Genomic DNA, 22,327 nt, shown 5'->3' on the forward strand with positions numbered 1-22,327 from the left:
TCCCTTTGTCTTTCTTTCTGTCTGTCTGTCTTTCTGCCCCACCCTCCCTTTCTCTCTGTCTCTGTCTGTCTGTCTCTCTGCCTCACCCTCCTTTTCTCTCTGTCTGTGTCTGTCTGTCTCTCTGCCCCACCCTCTCTTTCTCTCTGTCTCTGTCTCTCTGTCTCTCTGCCTCACCCTCCTTTTCTCTCTGTCTTTGTCTCTTCCTCTCTCTGTCCTCTCTTTCTCTGTCCTCCTACTCCCCTCCTCCCCCCAGGCCTCTCTCTGTCCCACCTGCACTCTCCCTGTCTCTGTCTCTCTGGCTGTGGGCTTCGCTTTCCCCCTTTTCCTCATTTCCTGGCCCACGGCTTGCTGGTCCCTGGGTGACCATGGGCTGCATCCTCCCACAGCCCCACCGTCCACCAGCCTTGCTTTCTTCTCTCCTCCCCAGCCCGCTCCTACCCTGATGAGCTGATGAAATTCTTCCGTAACCAAATGCAGACGGGGAAGGAGGCCATCCGTGTGGGGACGCTGACCCTGCTTCGGGCTGTCCTCAGTGCTGATGGTGAGTGGGTCCTATGGGAGCTGCTCCTGCGCCCATCCTGCCCATTGGTGCCCAGGGAGCAGCTCAGCCCTCGCCTGCCTGGCCCATCCCCTTCTGCTGCGGAGCTGCTGGGGAGCGAGCTTCAAGGCCTCCAATAGCCTTTTCCATCTTGTTCAGAAATATATTTCAGTGGTTTTTTTTTTTTTTTTGTTTCATGACAACAATTTCTGGACCTACTCCTGCTGCCCTCTCCTACCCCACTTCTCCACCTTATTTGGCAGAAGTACAGTAACCACATCTGCACCCAACATTCTGCCCATGTAGCACCCACCTCTCTTCTTCGTTCCTTTCCCAACCCTTCCCCGTCCCCTCTACACCTTCACACCCATTCAGTGATCAGTCAGTCGATCAATCATCAATCCGAATTTATTAAGCACCTACTGTGTATCAGGCACTGAGCTAATTTTGGAAATACAAAGACAAAGACTGAAACAAGCCCCACTCTTAAGGGGTTCACATTCTAGTGGGGGGGACCCAAGTGTGGGAGTATATCCAGAATCAGACATCAATCACCAACCAATAAACAGTGGTGAAACAGGTCAATCCAAATCATGTGACTTTGACTCAGCAGATACCCAGCGCCTTGCTGGGTTGAGAACAAAATGTGCATTGGTTAGAAGGACCTCTGGTCATTACTGAGTGGGGGTGGGGGCCTCTGGTCATCACTGAGTGGGGGTGGGGGCCTCAGGTCATCACTGGATGGATTTGGGGGCCTCAGGTCATCACTGAGTGAGGTTGGGGGCCTTCTGGTCCAACCTCCTTCTTTTATTCAGGCAGACAATGTCCTAGAGCCCTTAGACCCAGGGCCATTGAGGCATTTTCCAGCGTGAAGAAGGGACTTCCAGGCACAGAGGGGGAAGGGAGGCAAAGGTGTCTGCAGTGTCTATGGGGCAGGGGCTCTGTCTCAGCAGGACTTCACACACCCTGAAATCAGTTCTCTATGGGGGGTTCTCTATCTTTTAGTGGCTGAGTTGAATAGTAGAACCCTGCATCTTGCTGTCAAGGTGGTTAGAAATGCTCTTTGTGACCCCCGAGCCAAGGTGAGATGGTGGAGCAGGGAGAGGGGAAGGGGGAGACCTGGGAGGGAGCTATGTTCACAGGAGCCAGGGCAGGAGCCTATGGCTAGACCACAACAGAAGAGACTCAGCTCATCTAACCTGTAACTGGGCAGGAATCTCTTCTCTAACCACCCGAAGAAGCCCCTCTGGAGTGTGGTGAGCCCACAAGGGGTGATCTCACATCTAGGCGAAGGCTGATTTCAGCTTGGCTGTTAGGAAAACCTGCCTCCTCCTTCTCCTTCCCCCCTCCCCCTGCTGCCCCAAGTGGGATGGGGTGCACCTCCTTGGAGTTCTTGAAGAAGAGGTTGGATGGCCCCTCGTCAGGGAGGGTCTCTTGTTCAGGGCAGGGGGCTGATGGCCTTCAAGATTCCCCTCCCCTCCCACTCTGAGGCCCTGGGATTCTGTGACAGTGGTCATCCAGGGTCTGCTTGAAGGCTTCCAGAGAGGCGGGGACCTACCCCACTCTCTCCCATTGCACTCTGGGAAGGATTTGGTTCTGTTTTGTCCAGACCTGGGTTTTCATTGGCATAGGAAACTTCTGACGGGAAATTTTCCTCTATCAAACCAGTAACTGCCCTGATCTGTAAGATGGGGACAATAATGGGGGCCATAGTGATCCAGCCAGTGTGTCTGTGACTGTGACCTGCGCTAAGGACCCTGTTCTTGGAATCATGGGGCGTGGCGCTGGAGGGGGGTGTCAGCCAAGAGGCAGATCTGGGTCTGACACGGGGAAAAGCTTCGTAAGAACTAGAGCCATCCCCAAACGTGGCAGGTGTCCTCTGGTGGTGGCGGCTTCCCCTTCTTTGGGTGTCTTTAAGCAAATGTTGGATGAAAATCAAGTTGGAAGTCCTCACTTTACAGATGAAGGAACAGACCCAGAGAAGGCAGCTACTGTAGCAAAGAGAGCAGCTGATCTGGGGCTCTGTCCACCTCACCATGGATGCCTCTTTAATCTAGGAGGAGTTCCTGCCACGTGGGAGCATAGAGTCTAATCAGACCCAGGAGCTGTCATCCTCTCTCTGGCCTAGTCTTAGTGTCGTGCTTTGAACCCATGGCCTGTCACTTAGCTTGTGTCCTCTCCTCCTCCATCAGGTGAAGCTGGCCATTCTCCGGGTCATTGGCCAGCTGGCCATCTCTGGCTACCAGGAACGGGTCAGAGGCTGGGGCCTAAGATACGTTTCCCTGCAACTTATATTATCTACCTACAGGCTGGTAAGAAGTCAAAGCCGAACCATTTCCCTGGGACTCAGAAGGCTGACTGTGTGTGGAGGAGCTCAAGCTACGTGTGTGTGTGTGTGTGTGTGTGTGTGTGTGTGCACGCGTGTGCATACTCATCTGTCCTTTTCTTCCAAGGAATTCCAGGTTGTTTCATATTATTTTAAAAAATTTATTATGAATTTATTATCAACAAATTAAAACATTTTGGCATTCAAAGAAGGATTGTAGTCAGTCTACAAACACTTATTAAGCACCTACTGTGCGCTAGGTACTATGTAAGAACTTTGCATAAGGACTCATCAACTACCAGTTTGTTTTTAAAATGTGTATATAATTTAAGAAGGGAGTAACAAATTTGTCTCCTTCTGAATAACTTTTTTGTGTCTTTTAAATATTTTATTGACCTTCCCTCTACTCCGCTCCCTTCCCCTCCCCTTCCCCCCTCTCCCCTCCCCTCCCCTCCCCCATTTCATGTTGCTTTTCCTTCACTGGTCCATGAGGACTAGGGAGTGATCAGAGCATGCCTTAACAGATAAGATTCTGGCCTCAGAGACAGGACGATCTGGGCTCAGATTCTCCTGACACATACTGGCTGTGTGACCCTGGCCAAGTCACTTGCCCCGGGTGATTCCATGCTCCTTTGTTGGCTCTCCTGGATGCTCCACAGCCAGCTCTCCCTCCATGATACTGTACCTTGCGTTCTGTGTTCCAGATGAATCGTCAGGAGAGCTGTTCTCAGGCTGATCTGGAAGAGAAGATGGTTCATAAGGTCACCATGGACACTGTGAGGATCATCACAGCCTCTGTCAGTGGGGTGATAAATGTGAGTGAGGGCGCCACCAGCTGGGGAGGACAAGGCACAGAGCCTTCTTAAAGTTCTAAGTCAGTGAGCTTTTGCTAAGCACCTACTGTGTGCCCTAGACTGTGAGACGCAGTGGTGGATGAGAAGGAAGTCAAGGAGCCAGCTCCTCAGCCTTAGTCATGACTGCACCATGCCTATGGGATGCTCCTGAGGCCAGATTTGGGTTCCATCATCTGCCTAGTGCTGGCTTCTCCAGATCATAGGCATGAAGCCTAGGAGGACATAGCCTGTGGAGATCTGGCCCTGCCAGCCAGAACAAAGGAAGTGAGTGCGAATATTGCAGCAGGAGACGAGATGCATGGAATAACCCCAAGCCATTCTAGGCTATTCTAAGCAATTAACAGGGTAGTGTGGCCCACGTTGTTAGGTCATGGATTTCCAGACTCTCAGTTGTCAGAAGACTCAGGCTTCCCATGAGAACAACCTGTACCTGCACAAGAATTCTGTCTGCCACGTCCCTCCAGAGGGACTTCCCAGCCGGCGCTCCCAGACTTCCAAGGGGTGCAGATACCAAACTTGGCACAGACCCAGACATTTGGCACCTGGGGCTCTGGATGACTTGGGGCTACCTCTTAGCACAGCTGTTTTACTTTTGAAGAGTTCTAAGACAATGTGGCCACTTTTACCTGAGGGGTTAGAATAAGGTGAAGGTCATAGGAAGGTTCTTCAGGAACAACTGACCTGGGAATGGATCCCTGTGTGTGTCTCTGATGGGGTTGTATAATTGGAGTAGGTGGAGGGAATGGGGGAAACCGTTCTATGCCAAGTCAAGTCAGCAAGTGTTTATGAAGCCCTTACTATGTGCCAAGCAATGTGCCAAGTGATTGAGACACTGTGCTGGGGGTACAAATACAAGAGAAGGAAGACTGTCCAGAGAACGTCTGGGAACCCAAGAGGGCTGCCTGGAGCCATGACTGGCCTGGGCCTCCTCCTTAAAATAGAGGGTTTGGGAGGAGGCAGCCAACGGGGGAGGGGGGAAGAGGGTACTTCCAATGTGAGAGGTTGGGGTGTGTGGACTTCTAGGGGGAAGGGGCTTCTGTGTCCTGTGTGGCAGAGACAGTCAAGTAGCAGAGCCAAGCATGGAGTCTGGAGAGGAAGAGACATAAGGGCTTGGATGTAGGACTGAGCAGAGGAGGCTGAAGACACTGGCCTGCTGCTAGCAGACGATTGGGCTGTCATGACAGCTTTGGTTTCAGGGAACCGTGGAAGAAACAGAGGAGACTGCAGAAGGCCCCTGGTCCAACCAGGGCCTGTCAAAGCATTCCCAATGCTGGTTCAGTCCCCTGGGGTCCAATCCTCTTATGGAACAGCCTTTCAAGTACCCGAAGGCAGACTGCTATCATGTACTCCTCCAACCCCCCAAGCCTTCTCTTTTTCAGGCTAAGCACCCCCAGATCCTTCCGCCCTTCCCTGAATGGGATGTGCCAGAGGTCCTACACCAGTCCAGATCTCCCTCCTCTAGATTCCTTAAAAAGTGGCACCCAGAACCAGACACAGCTCTCCAGATGTAGTCTGACCAGGGCGGCGTACAGTAGGGCCATTGTCTCCTTTGTCCTCAACATCATTTCTCTCTGTGCAGCCCAAATTTATGCTAGCTTTGTTCATGGCCGCATCGCGCTGTTAATTCATATAGAGCTTGTGGTCCACTAAGGCCCCTAGATTTCTTTCAGACCAACTGCTGCCTAGTTGTGCCTTCCCCATTGTACACTTGCGAAGGTGATTTTTTGAATCTAAGTGCAAAACTACATTAATCTTAATTAAATATTGTTTTAGATTTAGCCCAGTATTTCAGCCTGTCAAGATTTGTTTAGATCCTGATGGTCATCTTACATGTTAGCTACCCCTCCTAACTCATAGTCATTGGCAGCACTGGGCCAGAGCCAGATCCCTGGGGCCTTCCATCGGACCATTAACAGCCTCTTTCTACCAGTTTCTTTCTTTAGTTTTTAATTTTCTTTTTCTTTTCGGTTCCAAATCCTCTCCCTCCCTCTACTCCCTTCCCCACCCTCTGTGAAGGCAAGAAATACAATACCCATTATACATACAAGGTCACACATTAACCATGTTTCAAACACCTCTTACCTAGCCTCAGTCTTTGCTAGCTTCAAAGTAAGCTACATCGAAAATATTCCCTTGACCTTTCAGCTCAGTAACACTGGCAAAAAAAAAGACACAGCCCATCCTTGATGCAGCCACTCTGGCTCGCGGTGATCACTGCCCCCTTTTCTAATGGTCAGCGGCCACCCCTTTAATGAGATCTTCTTGAGCTTTGCCAGGAAGTGAAGTGAAGTTCACTGGACTAGAGTTTGAGCTTTCATTCCCTTTCCTTTTTTGGAATCAGGACAACCTTGGTCCTTCCCTGGTCTTGGGGTGCCCCCTCCTGTTCTCCACTGGCTACGCAAGCCTGTCTGCCAGGGTTTTCAGCACCTGAGGATGACGTTCCTCCAGGCTAGGTGATTGGAATTGGGAGGGGGTTTAAGGGTTCTCTGTTTATCTCCTTAGGTATCTTGGGTATCAAGCTCTAGAACAAAAATCTTTTTGATCCATTCTTTCCACTATTCACCTCTGTGACTTGTAATTCTGGGCTGATTTCCTTTCCACTGCTAACCCATCTGGACAGGGCTCTAAGGCCAAGGAATGTAGGCTGATCTGAGCCTCTCTTTCTTTCCCCCCTTCTGCTGCCTCTATAGGAATTTTGGCTGAAACTCCTGGGTTACATCATGGAGACAGAATACACGGAGGCCCTCACACCTATCTGCATCAGCCTGACCAACCTGGCTGAGCGTCAGCGCCAGGAGAAAGAATCGAACACGAATGTGGGTTGGCGCGGACAAGGTCAGTGGCTCTCTCTGGCTTCCTCGGGCTCCCAGCCTGGCCAACAAAGCACCGGTTTCCTCTTGCGGTATCGCAACCCTCTGCACCTCCCAGGGGGACATTGTCTGCCCTCATTTACCGGATGTTTCAGATATTTCATTATTGTTTTTCTACTGTGGAACATGAATTCTAGCAGGCTCCCTAAAGGCAGAGAGCCTTTGAAGATGACTCATGGAAGATCAGGCCTAGAGAGGTGTGAGGGCATCAGGGCATGGATGACTCATCTCAGAGAAACAGGAAGTGGGGCCGGGAGAGGGCCACCTGGCCAGCCAGGACGTAGCTCTCTTTCAGCCCTCCAATGGAGGTGGGAGCCCCAGCAGACAGATGCTGGGATGCTTTGGGAGGCTTGAGCAAGAAGGGTGGAGGGACATGGGCTGAGAAGCAATACAGGGGCTTTTTGGAGTTTGGGAAATGTTCAGGCTGGATGGTCCAGGGGACCTGGGTCTCCTCTGCTCTCAGGGCGCTTGCCCTTTGAAGAAGTGAGCAGTAACCTCTCCCAGAAGCCAGTACAGGTTCCTGGTGGGCCTGAAGCTCAGGTGGCCTTGTCTGGAGCTGGACCCCAGACTCAGAGATGGGATTCCTCAACCTGGGGCTAAGGACCCAGGAATTGGATTTTAGACAGCCTTGACAAGCAGGAGAACTGGACCTTTGGTCCTGTCCAGGCAGAATCACCCTAATTGGCTCCAGTGGGGGGATTGCTGTCAGTCTGGCAAAAGGTGAAGGCCGAAAGAGCAAGACTGGTTCCCTGTGCCTGCTGAATCTAATTGATGTGAAGTCCAGAAACTTCTTTGTTGGTTTTTTCAACCCATGGCACTTAGTCACTTAACTATCACTGACCACCCTGTGCCTCAGTCTCTTTATCTATGAAATGGGGATAAAAGTAGCACCCGCCTTGTTGGGTTGTTGAAGTGCTTTGTAAACCTTCCTAGCTAACAGTAATCATAGTGCTATAGACCGCTCCAAAGAAGGGGTTCTGGTGTTTTCAGGGAGAACCCTTAGCTGTCTCCTGCAGGGAGAAGCTGGAGAGCCACAGCCTGAGACTGGAGAGCGGGAGGATTAGATCACGGGGCCTCGAAGTGCTGGGGGTCAGGGGAGAGAACCAAGTCCAAGTAGGCTGGGCTCAGGGCTGACCAGGACAGAGCTGAACTGGAGTAGCCTGTCTCCTCTCCTCTCCCAGGCTTTCTTCCCCAGTGGGATTCTTCTTCCCTGTCCAGGGTCTCTTGCTAGCTTAAAACTAATAATTATAACTAATGACGAATTCCCTCTAGGCTTCATTGAGATGACCTTAAGGGTTTTCATCTCTCCCTGGGCTGGCTTCCTTTAATATGCCAGGATGGATGTGTGTGTTTTTGTTGTCACTGTTTGGTCAATTAGTCCAGTCTGACTCTGTGACTGCATTTGGGATTTTATCGGTAAAGATACTGGAGCATTTGACATTTTCTTCTCATTTTTACAGATGACGTAACTGAAGCAAACAGGGTGAAGTGACTTGCCCAAGGTTGCGTAGCTAGGAAGGGTCCGAGGCCAGATCTGAACTCAGGCTGATGAGTCTTCCGGACTCCATGCCTGGTGCTCTATGCACTGTGTTACCTAGTTGTCCCATGTATGTATTGGAAGGGGGCAAAAACAAAGACATTGACTGGGAAAGAGAGGGACCTTTCAGATGTAAAGGAAGGCCCTTAGAAAGGTTCGGTAGATTAAATAGCTGTATTGCACAAACAGCCTTTGTCCTGTGGCTACTCATCTGCCCAAGGTTCCAGCAGGAATCTGGGAGGTAGGGCTCACTGATGTCCTTCAGTAAAGGAAGAGCCCTTCCCAGGGCACTTCCTCTGAACCTCTCCCCAACTCCTGCCCATTGGTGACAAACCTCAGAGATGAGGCTTGGAGAGGGTCAAAGAGGGGAAGCACATGTGTCCTGGGCTCAGGCACTGTAACACTCCAGCTGAAGGGAATGCAGTAACATCTAGCCAAGCCAGGTCCTGGAAGTAGTGAAGACTTGTCAGTCAGTCAAAACCATTTATTAAGGACCTTGCTATGTGCCAGAAGCTTCCCACTGAAGAGCAAGCCCAGGGCGTCCAGGGGATCACCCATCGAGCAGGGATGCCTAGCTGGGCGGCAGCGTCCTACCCTGCCTGGGCCTCGTAACTCCTTGTAACTACGAGGTGGCTCGGTGGGTAGACCTGGAATCAGGAAGGTCTCAGTTCAAATTCTTCCCTAGGCTCTTATCAGCTGGGTGACCCTGGCCAAGTCCCTTTACCCCCTTCAGCCTCATTTTCCTCATCTGTAGTATGGGGATAATAAGATCACCGGCCCTGCAGGGTTAAATGAGGCGACCTCTGCAGGGCAAACTTGAGCAATTCTAGCCACTTTTACTGCTGTTGGTCTTGCTCTGCAACTGAATTGATGCCTTCTCTAACAATCTAATCGTGTCTACGGGCTGATTGTTAAGAGAAGCACACAAGTTGGGGCTCATGATCTATGGTGTAGGAGGAATCCTGAGAGGAGAAGCTGGTGCTCCTCTGGGGACCTGACCCGCCCACGCCAGTGAGGGCAGTGGGGAGGCCACGGATGAATGCCTCCTTAGGCTTGCAGACCCAGAGGTCGGACCCCTGGGAAGGAGGCTCTCCAATCCTGGGGCTTTAGGTACCACTAACCAGCCAGGGTCTATCGGACAAGCCACCTCCCCGGGATGGGCTGCGGTGTCCTCGTCCCCAAAGGCAGATGTGAGATGATGAGGCTTGGAGGCCCTGTGGCAGGGCCAATGTGGTTCAAACATTTATTTGTATTAACACCATATTGTTTTGACACTTCAGTCACTTCCCAATCGCACCCCACCCCGGAGCTGAGAACCTTCCCATAAAAACTGTAAAGCAAAACCACATTTGTAGTGTGTTAATGACACTCTGCATCATGTTAGTAACAGAAAGGAAGGACATGTCATCAGTCCCTGAGCCATCTGAACCACCATTTTCCATAGTATTTGACCTCAGCTTTGTGGCCTTTCAATGCTGGTCTCATTTAGTGTCATCATAATAGCGTCTTAGACACGATAATGTGCATAATAGATATTACATTATGGATAACATAGCATATTGTAACATAAGGTAGCAACACCCTACCTAGAGAATAGGACGGTGGGCTTTGCTTCTCTTTCTGGCCTGAGTTCCTCTGCACGCATCATGTGGGTGGTCTTTGAAGCCTACTCACGCTCCATTAAATGCCTTTTCAGCCGTTCACATCTCTCGTATAGCATCGTTTGGTCAGCCGTTGCCCGGATGTTGGGAGCTCGGTTTGTCTCTAGTCTTTGGCTCCTGCCCATACGGCTGCTGTGGATGTTTGGGTCCATGTGGGGCCTTTCTGTTGCTGACCCCCTTGGGGGCCCCCAGGGCTTGGGCCCTTTGTTACACCAATCCCAACTATTTCCCAGAATGGTTGGCCTTGCTCATTGCTCCCTCCAGCAGTGACTCACTGGGCGTTATTCCCCCCTCCTTCCTTCTGTGATCCACCCAAACTGGCCTTCTCTCTGTTCTTCATCCCTGCTCCCATCTCCCACCTCCAGGCCTTTGCATCAATTACCTCTCATGCCTAGAACGCACAACGTCCTTACCTCTGCTTCAGTCTCTCATTTCCTTTGAGACGCAGCTCAGGCACCATCTTCTATAGAAAGCCTGTCCCAATCTCCCCAACTAACGCTTTCCCTCCCAAACTACTTTGTATTTAATTACTTTTTATTTATGATATTTATTCTCTATATCCTTATATTCATGCTGGTTATCTCTCCCATGAGAATGTAAACCCCTCATGAGAAGGGACTGTTATTATGATGTTTCTGTTCTCAATATCTAGCACAGTGCCTGGCTCATAGTAGTTGTTTGGAGATTGGCTGGCTGAAAGATTGTTGAATTCTTCCCTGGTCTTCAGCTATGGAAGACTTAAGTTTCCATTCTCCTTCAATTGTTTTAATGGCGTGATGTCCTATGTATTTCAAGAATTTATCCATTTGGACTTTATTGGGGTGTGTGGTATAATAGGTTGGACTCGCTAGATTTGCCACCTACCTGCCTTCATATTTTCACCAATGGTTGGTATTGATAGACTCCCTGGGGAGATGTTTGTGAACAAGGTCTCCCTGGGTTCCCCCAAGCCTGCTATTCTGCCTGGTGCCAAGGCTGGCCCCAAATGGCCCAGGCCTCACCTTGATCATGACCTTGGCTTGCTCTTCTTTCTAGTGGAACTCCCTGCTCCTCAGAAATTGCTGGCCCGGCTCCTGGTGAGTAGGCTCACCCTGCTGGGGATGATGCTACTGACTGGATGGGTGAGCATTTGCTCACCTCTGCCTTGTCTTCAGTGCCCACAAGAGAGGGGCCCTGCCTGACTTTATTACAGACAAAGCTCCTTTGGGAGTGGCTGGGATGTGGAGGATACTGGGAGAACCCCAAGATACAGACCACCCTGGCAGGGGAATGTCCTGAGCTCAGTGGCATTTCCAAATGTCCTTGGCTCATTTGGAGTGGACACACTGACCATTTTGTGCACAGTGAAGGAGAGAGGTGGAGTAGGTTTGTTTTTGGGAGACCAGATGTGAAGTTGGAGATCAGGTGCCTTGTGGTGAGGACTCTGACGTGAGAGCCTTTGTCTCTGGCTCTGTGACTTCTTGGTCCATCCCAGGGCCCTGAATCTGTTCCCCCTCCCTCCCATACTAGCCCTGCCCCACTTGGTTATTCCACCCCCACCCCCTTCAAATGGCCTGGTGTCTCTTGAGAAAAGCCTTAGCCTGACTCTGTCCTCCCCACCTGCAGGTGCTTCTCTCAGCCCCGTATAAGGGGGAGGGCCGAGGTGTGGCCATGCTCCAGCTGCTCAAGACCCTGCACCAGAATATTGCCCCTGCCATGGCGGACCTATGGGAAGTTGAGATTCCTGCTCTGATTCAGTACCTGGAAGGTAAGGCACCTGGGAGGTGGGTCTGTCCATTGGCAAGCAGCTTCAGGAGGTGTCCTTCAAACAGGTCCTGCATATAGTTGGTGCTTAGTAAATACCTTTGCCTTATCCCCTGCCCCCCCCCCACTGCAGAAATCAATTAGCATTGATTAAGTGCCTCCTATGTGCCAGGCACACAGTGGGTGCTTAATAAATGCTTGTTGTCTTGATCCAAGCCTATACAAAATATAAACCAAATAAATAGGAGGTGATTTGGGGGGAGCCCTTAAAGCCTCAGGAAAGGCCTCCTGGAGCCAAGGCGGTGCTTGAGCTGAGCTTTGTAGAAAACAAGAACATGTTAATGGGCAGAGGTGAGCCGGGAGGGCATTCCAGGCATGTGGCACAGCCTGTGCAAAGTCATGGAAACTAGGGATGGAGGGCTGGATGTGAAGAACAGCATGAAGATGAGTCTCAAAACATATAAGACATCATACCATTAAAACAATTGGAGGAGAATGGAAAGTTAAGGCTTCCATTTTGAGAGGAGGCTGGACTAGAGGGGCCACAGGGAACCAGTGTGGAATAAGATCGATGGATGGAAGGATGGAGGGATGGAGGGATGGAGGGGTGATTTATTAAGTGCTCGTGCTGTGCTGAAGCCTGGGGGTACCAATGGGCCAGTCAGACAGCCCTGGGATGGAAAGGGCCAGTGGCAGGGCCCTGTAATGTAATGAGGCTTCTTTGGGGTCACTTCCATGGAGAAACAAAGGAGACAAACAGGGCAATTTGTCTGGGATCCTGGAGGTAGGAGGGAGCCCCTGAAGTTACGGAGCAGGGGAAGGACCAGGCTCTCTGGTGCGGTTTGGAGGATGGCCTGGAGCAGAGTGGGAGAGCCCTGGGGCAGTGTTCCTCCCCACAGTGAGGGGCGGCCCATCATTTCTACTTAAAGGATCTGTACCTTTTTGTATCTCTGTCCACTTCTGGGCGGGAGGAGAGCATCCTCGCAGAGGTTGGTCATTTGTCTATAATCCCCCACAGCGCTCTCCAATGCCCGAGGACTCTCAGTAACTGCTGGGTTTTGATTCTGAGAGAGTCGCTAGGTACTGGGTGGTGGCAGCGGTGGGGTCTGACGTCCTGCACCGGCCCCGCCTTGGCCACCAAGCACAGGTGGCCCTGCACGAGCCCCCTCTGATGCCTCCCTGATTGACTTCCTTTGCTGGATGCCCTTTCCCCAGCTCTCCATCATGGAGCCTCAGTTTCCCCATCTGTTAAGAGGGGCCAGTCACCTGTGTCGTCCTTCCCCCGGGGTTGTCAGGAGACTTTGTCGAGTCCACTCCAGCAGCATTAGTTATGGATGTTGTCATGCCTTCCCTTCTGGCAGGGTGCTTGCGGCCATCTCTTCTAAGGCCACCTTCTGTTCACTCTCCTTGTGTCTTCCATGTGCCTCTTCAGGGGCCTGTCTCTCTCCCAGAGGAATGTAAGCTCGGGGAGGGCAAGGGCTGTTTCACTTTTGCTCCTGTACCCCCATGGCTTATGTAGTACCTTGCACACAGTAGGTGCTTAATAAATACTTATTGCTTGATTGATTGGCTGCTCCTCCCTTTTTATTTGTGGTTAAGAGGCCTAGGAGGGGAAGGTGGTCACATCACACCATTGTTCCATTGTTTCTGTAGAGCACACACAGTATACGTGGAACCAAAAGACCTGGGAGGACAAGCTGATCCAGGTACTTGGGATGGGTGGGGAGGGGTGGTGGAATGTTGCCCCAGGTTGGGGGGGGGTTCTGGAGCCAGAAGGAGCCTCAGAGTCCAGCCCCTCCATTTTACAGATGTGGAAACTGAGGATCATATAGGCAGTAAGGGGCAGAGCTGGAATTTGAACCTAGGACCTCTGCCTCCAGAGCTCTTTCCTCCATCCAGGATGTCCTGTAGCCCCAGGCTCCAGAGGTCTTTGAGGATCCCAAGAGGCTTCCCTCACTATGTACTCCTTAGATATTGACCAAACACCTGCCTTGTGCGGTGCACCAGATGACTGATGGAGGCAGGGAGGAGAGCCCCTTCTGCCCCCAGCTACGTGTGGGGGGATAGACTTACAGTCAAGAGAGCCCTGGCTTCGAATCCTGCAGACACTCTGTTTTTCTGAGGTTCATTTACTTATCTGTAAAGAGATGAGAATGATCCCTGGTAGCAGGTGCAGCTCTAGGCTGTTGTGAGGCCTGGATGGGAAATGTCCATAAAGTACCTTATAGACCTTAAGGCATGAGGGAATGCCAAGAGTTGGTGTCTTTGTTGTTGTAATGTCTGGGAGCAGCATGGCATACTGGGTAGAGTGATGGCTTTGGAGTCTGGAGGCTATTGGGTCCAGTGGACAGACGGAGGAGAGGGATTCCATTTGGGTTCTGACCCCACTCTGTGATCTGGGGCCAGGTGACCTCTGAGGCCCCTTCTTCTAGGATCCCACATCCGGGGCAAGTCATTCTCCGTGTTCCCAGTTACTGTTCTAAGAGTCAGAGCAGAGCTGCTGATTGATCAGCATTGGTGGAGGAAATCACCCACACTGGGATTTCACTAGGCCGATGAAATCACAATTCTGGATGTCAGCAAAGTGTCTTAAGGATACCTGAGGTTCGATCCCCTTCCTGCTCCCCCATCCCTGACTACCCGCTAGACTAGAAAGGTTATCTCTCTTGTTTGTAGTTTTTGAGAAACTCCCTCAAGAGAACGCAGGGGACCACATGGAGCCTGCGCCTGAGCCGGGAGCTGAACCACCAGATCGTCAGCTACGAGAGCCCCTCGGTGGAGAAGGTGTGTTCTCGGCTTGCCCTGAGAAGGCTCAGTTGTTGGGGCTGCCATCAGTGGAGGCAGCAAGGAATGGGGCACATGGATAGTTGATCTTTTCAGGGGCTGATGGGTGAGCTTTATAATGCTGAAGGAAAAGAGCTGTCTAGATGGTGGGTGGCTTTGGGCAGGCCATTCCAATACCTTGGGCCTCAGTCTTCTCATCTCTAAGACGAGGGCTTTGGACTCAAAGACTACTGAAGTTCTTTTTGGCTCGGATAGTCTGTGTCCCCATGAAAGAGGTGCTGGCAGTAAGTAGTGACAGGGTGAACCACAGATGGGGGCCCATCCACAGAGAATGAAGACCCAAGGGGACCTTCCCTCTAGGCAGGCATCACAAGCTCCTTGCCCTCTCTGGGGCCTCTCTGGGCCTCGGTTTCTTCATCTGTATAATGATCCTACTTCTAGGACGATTGAGCTATAGCTTGAAGGCACAGAGGACATTTAGTTTAACCCTCTCCTTTTACAGATGGAGAAACTGAGGCTCATTGAGGTGAGATGTCTCCCAGGGTCAAGCTCAGGTCCCTGGGCTCCAAGTCTCCTGGACCACACTGCCTTCCCTGAGTTGCTGAGAATCTCAAGTGAGATAACGTATCTGCAATGTTTTGAAAATTTAAATCTTTTAAATTAACAAGCTTCTCTCCCTCCCACTCCTCCTCTCTCCCCACATGGAGAAAGAAAAAAAGAAAAACAAAACTCCTGGAACAAATCAGAATAGTTAAGCAGAGCACCCTGAGTCCCCCACCTCTGTTGGGAGTTGTCAGTCCTCTGGAATAGGATTGGTTACAAAGTGCTCTATGGGGATGTTGACTAGTGTTGTTAAGGGGCAGAGCCCTGGCCCGGGGGCTCTGAAGCCTGGCTCCTGGTCCTGGCACTTGGAATAGGCCTCAGTTTTCTCATCTTTAAATGTGGGAGTTGTCCCTGGGCATTGTCAAGGTTTCTGCCCCAATGGCCTGTGGATCTAGTCTCCTCAGAAGATGAGATTCTGGGCCCAATCCTTTGGGGGATGGTGATGCGTCAGTCTCAGGGGCTCCCCTTCCTCTTCTTGCCCTCCTTCCAGGCCTTCCTGTACCGGGCACTGGGCTTCACACTGGCCGCAGGGCAGGAGGCTGACAAGGTGGAGATCCAGCTCATGGAGCTGCTTCACAAGACAGATTATGGCAATGACTTTGACCGGGAGGTGAGGCCCTGGCCCGGTGGCTCCCACATTTACGTGGCTGTCCTTCACTGTGGGGCCCATGCAGGAGAACATCTGGGCATACCACCCCCAGGGAGGGAAGGCCCTCCTCAGGCTGGTGCAGCCTGGAGAAGAGGACACTTGGGCTTGGCTGGCAGGCATGAGGGTTGCTCCATTTGGCCCTGCTGGAAGGGCAAGCCGGGATGGGTAAAAGTTAAGAGATACATTTGGGGTCAGGAACAACTTTCCTAATAGTGGGGGCTCTCCCAGAGTGGGCCAAGCTGTCTCAGGAGGCAGTAGCTTCTCCCCTGGGGAGGTCCTCAGCCCTAGGCTGGATGAGCCCTTGGAGCAGGGAGGGGTTGTACCAGGGGTTTGTGAACATGTTTACAAACAATGTTGATAACTGTATTTCCATTAAGATTGGCCTCCTTAGCAAGCCTATGTGTCGTATGTTATGCATTTAAAAACATTATTTGGAGAAAGATGAGTGCATGGGCTTTCACAGGCTGACTGCCCAAGGAGTCCAGGACGCACCAAAGGGGGACACTGCCCTGGCTTCAGAGTGCTGTAGAGGGCCCCAGACCCTGAGGGGGGGACTCATGGGCACTGGGATTCTTCCCAATGCTGTCTGCTGCTTGGGGGTTCTCCGATTCTCCCAGGGAGCTGGCAATCTGCTTGCCTTGGGGGCTCGACCTAGCAGTGACCCATCTGCCCCAAGCCCAGGAGGCCAGGCCTCATCCCCACTGCCAACCAGGCTGGCTTAGCAGCCTGTGCTCTCTGTGCTCTGTTCCTCATTCATCCTCCCCTGTCCTCGTCCCACTTTCCAGGGAGCAATTCTGTGCTTGGGACTCTGTGCCAGGGGTCAGGTGGTCACTGTGCTCCATGTGCTCCAAGAGTTTGAAGAGAAAATTCAAGAGACAGAGGATTCCTGGCATATCAGCGCCTGGCGGGTGAGGGCCTCTGGGTGGGAGGTGGAGGCCAGCCTCCGGGGGCCCAGAATCAACTCGCCATGGATGGAGGGTTCACAGGAGCCTAGGCAGAAGCCAGGGGGAGGGTCTGTCTCACTCTCCTCTGTGCCCTTCTTTGAGGGGTGTAGCTGGTCGCTGACATTCCTCCCGGCTCTAAGACTCTGTGGCTTTCTTGGGTCCCAGGGGGCTGGGGCAGACACTGGAAGGTGACTCTTTCAGGCCCGTCACCAGGAAGTCCTGCCTATGGGCATCAGGGAGGCTTCCCCACCCCATCCCCTAGTTCATGCCATCAGTGAGTCAAACCATCAATTTAACTCAATTCAACATGCATTAATTGAGTACCTGCTGCAAAATGAAAAGTGGCCTCCAGGCTCACAGAGCTTTTCTACATTCTAGTTGTGGGGTGGGGGGCGGGGGCGCGGCAAGCAACAACGAATCCTGGATTTATGGTTGGAAGGGACCTTAGTGGTTGTCTGGTTTGCTGGCTGCTGAGGAAGTGGAGGTGGGGAGAAGTGCTCCCACAAGCAGTAAATAAAAAGTGGGATCTGGACCCAGGTCCTCCAGCTCCAGCCTGGGGTCTATCTGCTGAGCCACACTGCTCCTTATATACATGAAAAGCAAATGCAGACTCTCTGCCAAGTTTGCGATTTGGTCAGGGCGGGGACTAAAGCATCAATAACCAGGGCCTTGAGCTGAGCCTGAAGACAACCAGGGATTCTGAGATCTCGGGGAGCATTCCATGGCTAGGGGGAGAGGGAACAGTCCATCTGAGCAAGAGAAGGGAGGACCAGCCACTGTGGACCTTGGTGCCTCAGTTTCCCTATCAGTAAAGTGAGGGGCTGGGTTTGAGGTCCTTTCCAGGAGGCTGGCACTGCCAGGGTTCCTTTGCTCCCCTTTCAGAGCGATCACCCCTGGAGGAGGGAGGTGGTGAAAAGTGCCCTCATGGTGATGTACAGCAGCGTGGCTGCTCACTGCCACCCGAGGATGCTCCTGTCCTGTGTGGAAAAGGACATCACCAAGAAGATCCTGCATCACTATGCTACCAGCTGCCAGGTTACCCCGGCTTGGGGTCTGGGTGTGGCTGGGTGTCCTCTGGGAGGGGGTGGCTTGGGGCAGTGAGGGGGGCTGAGGCATCTAAGCCTCCTGACAGCAGGAGGCTCCCCTGCCTCCCGGGTGCCCCCCAGAGCCTCCTGCATTCTAAAGAGAAGCCAGGGGGCTGCAGCTCTTCCATGCTGACACAGCTTCCTTTCTCTTCTCGGGCTGCGGCTCCTGCCCCATCTTTATGGCCACAGGATGTGTCTCTGAAGCTAGCCTTCGTCCAGAGCATCAGTCAGATCTGTCTGGCCATCCAGGCCTTGGGCAAGGTGGATTTTGACTATACCTACAAACCTGAGCTCACGACTAACCTCATGGTGAGCTGGGAGCGGGTTCTGCAGGATTTGGCGGGCTCCGGGAAGTATTCCTGGGGCTGCCTGGGCCTGGCCATTGGAACAGGGGGCAGGGAGGATTCCAACTCTGGAGTCCCTGGATTCCACTCAGGGATCCTTCAAGAGTGGGAATCAGGACCCTGGGCTCCCTCTAGTGAGAGGTATGCTGAGGCCCGAGGAGTAGTAGAGGGGTGTATATGTGTATGTGTATGTGTATGTGTATGTGTATGTGTATGTGTGTGCATGTGAGAGTATGTGTGAGTGTGTGAGAGAGTATGTGTGTGAGTGTGTGTGTCAGTGTATATGTATGTGCGAGAGTGTGTGTGAGAGTGTATGTATGAGTGTGTGTGTGTGTGTCCATGTGAGAGATTGTATGTGTGTGTGAGTGTGGGGGAGTATGTGTGTGTGAGAGAGAGAACGAGTATGTGAGTGTGAGAGTGTGTCTGTATGTGTGAGAGAGTGTGTGTGAGTGTGTGTGAGAGTGTATGTGTGAGTGTGAGAAAGTGTGTGAGAGAGAGTGCGAGTGTGTACGTGAGAGTGTGTATGAGAGTGTGAGTGTGTATATGTGAGTGTGGGAGAGTGTGTGTGTGTGTGTGTGTGTGTGTGTGTGTGTGTGTGTGTGTGTGTGTGTGAGAGAGAGAGAGAGAGAGAGAGAGTGTTTGTGTGTACGGTGACAGAGATGAGAGACAGACACAGAGAACAGAGAACAAAAGGGGACCTGAAAATGGGCCTGAGGGGGGTGGGGTGAAGACCTTGCTCCCCACCCCTTTTTCCCTCCTCAGGCTTGGGGGGGTTCTAGACTACAGGGGTCTTCATGTGGGGTCTGTGACTTTATTTAAAATGTTTGAGTAATTGTGTTTCAGTGTAGCTGTTTCCCTTGTAACGCTGGGTCTTTTCTTGTCCTCGAAGGCAGCCACAGAGCCCTGGGTCTAGGAGTTCCTGAGTTAGGGCTGGGTTAGGGTTAGGCTTTGGGGCAGCCTCCTTCTGGGGCCTGGCCTGGGGTTGGGGGGCTGCTATTGCACAGTCTGGGGGGCCATGCTGCTCAAAGGGGAAGGGGCAGGCAACCTCTGGGAAGCAAACTGGCTTAATTCATGCTAAGGCACCAGGAAGATTTTCCATTTAATTCAGACAATTTGGTTAGCACTATGGACTTTAAATTTCTCCTCTGATGTTCCTTTTGACTAGGAATCGTTTCATCATTTGTACTTGTAACCCCAGCACTGAGACAAGTGGCTGGCACATAAGAGGTGCCAAATAAATGCTTGTTGGTTAGTTGTGTGGCTGTGGACAAATCATTCCAGCTCTCTGAGCCTCAGTGCCCATGTCTGTAAACTGGGGACCATAACAGCATCTCCCTTAGGGGATTTTTGTGAGACTCAGAAGAGTTGGCACATGGACAGCTCTTTGCAAACCTCTATTAAAGGGCCCCGTGTGCCTGCTGCCACGACTGTGATCATTACCATTCTCATGGCTTCCTTGTTTGTACTGGGCAGGCAATCCTGAAGATGGAGCCGCTGGACTCACTGGTGTCTCCTGTGCGCTGCCTGACGATGACTGCGCTCTGGCACCTCAGGTAGGCTGGATCTGTGCTCCTGGGGCCCTGGGCCAGAGGCAGGCACAGCCCCATCTCAGAGATCAGCCATCGGAACCTACATTGTCATAGGAATGCCCTTTGCCTTCTCATGGCTGGGCCCTACTCACCATCTGAGGGACAGAGTTCCGAGAAAGCATGATTAGGGGATTGATCCCCTCAGGGAAATGGCCCCAAGAGTTGGAAGGAGGGTGCAAATGAGAGGTTCTAATGGTCAGAGTGACAGCTGAAGTAAAGGAGGCAGGAGGCCTGGCTTTCTGGTGGTAGGAAGCCATCCACCATCTTTATAGGCCAGGCATGTTGGAGCAGGAGCAGATGTGGCCCAGCCCCAGGGCCTCTCCCTGGGAAGATGAGGCAGGTGCCTATGGAAAGGGAACCCACTGCATTGAATAGACTGCTACACTCCATGTGGGGACCATTCCAGCCCCTCTCTGGGCCTCCAGCTCACACTGACCAAAGGCCAGAGTTTCATCATATGACCTCTGAAGTCTTCCTGTTGATGCATAACTGGACTGGGAGGCAAGGCCATCTCCCTTCCTTTGCCCTTTGTTCTCTCTGGAACCTGGTGCAAGCCCCTTCCCTCTGGGACTCATTTTCCCCATCTGTGAAATGGTGGGGGGTTGTATTGGATGATGACAAAGATCTCTTCTTACTATGAATCCTTGAAGCCCCTGTAACCCAACTGGCCTTTGACCCAGAGAAGTATTTTGAGAAAGGTCCACATGCCTGATTCCTGCAGCATACCTCGGCTCTCCTGGGCTTGCCTCGTACATGCCTGGACTAGTCCAGGGGCTTACAAAACACGAGAATGACGCAGACGCTGCCACCATAACAGGAAAATTGATTCCCTGGAAACCACCATAATTTCTTGTAATGAACAATGAAATAGGGCTCCCTATGTCACACATTTAATGGATAGGCACGCAACCTCTACCACCCAGTGCACAGGCATGTGTGTGTGTGTGTGTGTGTGTGTGTGTGTGTGTGTGTGTGTGTGAGAGAGAGAGAGAGAGAGAGAGAGAGAGGGAGACATATTACTGTGGACCATGGGGAGCAGGGTGGCCCCAGGAGGCCTCATGGGAAGTTCCAGGTCCAATCTGGAGCCAGAGTTCTGCTGCTAAGGCAGGACACTCCTGGTGCCCCGTGGTTGATAGCTCTCTCTTCTGTGAAGTGGACATGGTGCTTCCTGCCCTGCTGGGATGATGCATAGATGAAAGAGACCTTATGTGAGTTGCTTCGAGCATCTCAGAAGCCTGGTGGGGGAGAGGTAGCCTAACATGTGATAGGATGTCACTGAAAGGCATAAATGGCTGCCCTGCCTTCCTCCCTCCCCTTCCGAGTGGCCAGAGGAAGCTCACTCTTTTCAGTTTAAGGCAGCTGAGCAAATGAGCCATGGCCTGCTAACCCAGCTGGGCAGAGTACAGTGTGGAGGAGATGCCTGGGGTGGGGGGTTGCTGGCATCACTGGGAGCTCCAGCACCCCACCCAGCTGCCCTGACTGAGGCACGGGCACATTAGCATCATTACTGTGGGGAGAGCAGGAGCAGTGTACCTTAGGGTCTTAAAGAGATGGCAGCCTGTTCCTGGGAGGTCCTAGCATCCTCACTGGGTGCCCAGCTTGACTCACTGCCTGGTCTTCACCTCCTGGACCGCAGCCTCGCCCTCCCCACCCCCGGTGGGTGACTTCCCCCATCATCTCCCTCATACATGTTTTCTTCCCCTGGTGTTTTCCTTCAGGGTAGGGACCATCTCGTTTACTTCTATTTGTAACTACAGCTCTTAGCAAAGGGTCTGTCACAGGGCAAGTCCTTGATAAATGTGATAAATGCTTGCTCACTTACTCCTTTATCTATTTATCTATCTGTACATATATATGTATGTATGGATGTAAGTATGTATGTATGTCTATCATCTGTCTCTGTCTGCCTGACCAGGTGTCTCTCTCCATCCATCCATCTGTTCATCCATGCATCCATCCATGGCTGTGGGTCTGGGTTCTAGGCCAGGTTGTACTCCTCCAGGTTCTAGGCCAGGCTGTGCTCCTCCTCGCTGGCTGTGGATCAGACTTCTAGCTGGGGGACCGCCCGAGGTCTCTTGTTCTCAGTTTCCTCAGCTATAAAACAAGGGACTGGGTGAAGCCCTCCATTCCCTTCTGGCTCTAACCTTCTGTAGAATGTCAGGTCCTTAAGGACAGGGATGGTTTCATTCCTGTCTGTGCAGTCAGGAATTCAGGCAGTTGATAGACATTTGTAAAGCACCTACTATGTGCCAGGCACTGTGACAAGTGCTGGGTATACAAAGAAGGGCAAAGTCTGGGCCCTGCCCTCAGGGAGCTCACCCAGCATGCTGTCCTGTGCACAGTAGGTGCTGAATTACACTGAGTTGAGGGTGCATCTACCCTGAGACTGGAAGTCGGCTGTTCCATCTCCCTTCAGCCTGCCTTTGGACAACGGGACTCTGTCCAGGGGTGGGGCTTTTGCTGGGCTGGACCAGCATCGAGCTCCTCACTGCCTCTCACTTTCCCCAGCAAACTGAGGCCTCCTTTTACCCTCGAGGAAAACCACGAGTTGATGGACAGGAGCATCCAATGTGTATTCCCTCTCCCTCCTCCAGGAGAGGACAGTGAACAGGTCAAGGTGAGTTCTTGTCTTAGGCCTCCTCATCCTGTCAGTGATGGAGGTCTGTGCTGTCCAGGGTCTGGCATCCCCAATTCAGACTGTTAACGCTGTCTCTCTCCCCGCCTATCCTGCCCCCGTCCCCCCCACCCCTCCCGCCGTCCCCGGCTAGGTCAGGCTCTTTGACCCGGACCCAGGCACACC

General features: G+C 52.2%; 1 protein-coding gene across 1 annotated transcript in view; it reads left to right on the forward strand.

Moving 5' to 3' along the window:
• The window catches only part of MROH2A (maestro heat like repeat family member 2A), an 84,077-nt gene that overhangs the window by 43,377 nt on the left and 18,373 nt on the right, over window positions 1–22,327 (forward strand). Inside the window, exons 18-32 of the mRNA XM_036755840.1 lie at window positions 428–541; window positions 1,544–1,620; window positions 2,731–2,850; window positions 3,569–3,679; window positions 6,409–6,553; window positions 10,822–10,862; window positions 11,392–11,533; window positions 13,183–13,235; window positions 14,206–14,313; window positions 15,407–15,526; window positions 16,351–16,473; window positions 17,392–17,544; window positions 17,784–17,903; window positions 19,412–19,491; window positions 22,036–22,144. Of these exons, the coding sequence (XP_036611735.1) occupies window positions 428–541; window positions 1,544–1,620; window positions 2,731–2,850; window positions 3,569–3,679; window positions 6,409–6,553; window positions 10,822–10,862; window positions 11,392–11,533; window positions 13,183–13,235; window positions 14,206–14,313; window positions 15,407–15,526; window positions 16,351–16,473; window positions 17,392–17,544; window positions 17,784–17,903; window positions 19,412–19,491; window positions 22,036–22,144 (1,616 nt within the window). The remainder of the gene's footprint in view (window positions 1–427; window positions 542–1,543; window positions 1,621–2,730; window positions 2,851–3,568; window positions 3,680–6,408; window positions 6,554–10,821; window positions 10,863–11,391; window positions 11,534–13,182; window positions 13,236–14,205; window positions 14,314–15,406; window positions 15,527–16,350; window positions 16,474–17,391; window positions 17,545–17,783; window positions 17,904–19,411; window positions 19,492–22,035; window positions 22,145–22,327) is intronic.

This window comes from Trichosurus vulpecula, chromosome 4, assembly GCF_011100635.1.
Source record: "Trichosurus vulpecula isolate mTriVul1 chromosome 4, mTriVul1.pri, whole genome shotgun sequence".
Taxonomy (NCBI): Eukaryota; Metazoa; Chordata; class Mammalia; order Diprotodontia; family Phalangeridae; genus Trichosurus; species Trichosurus vulpecula.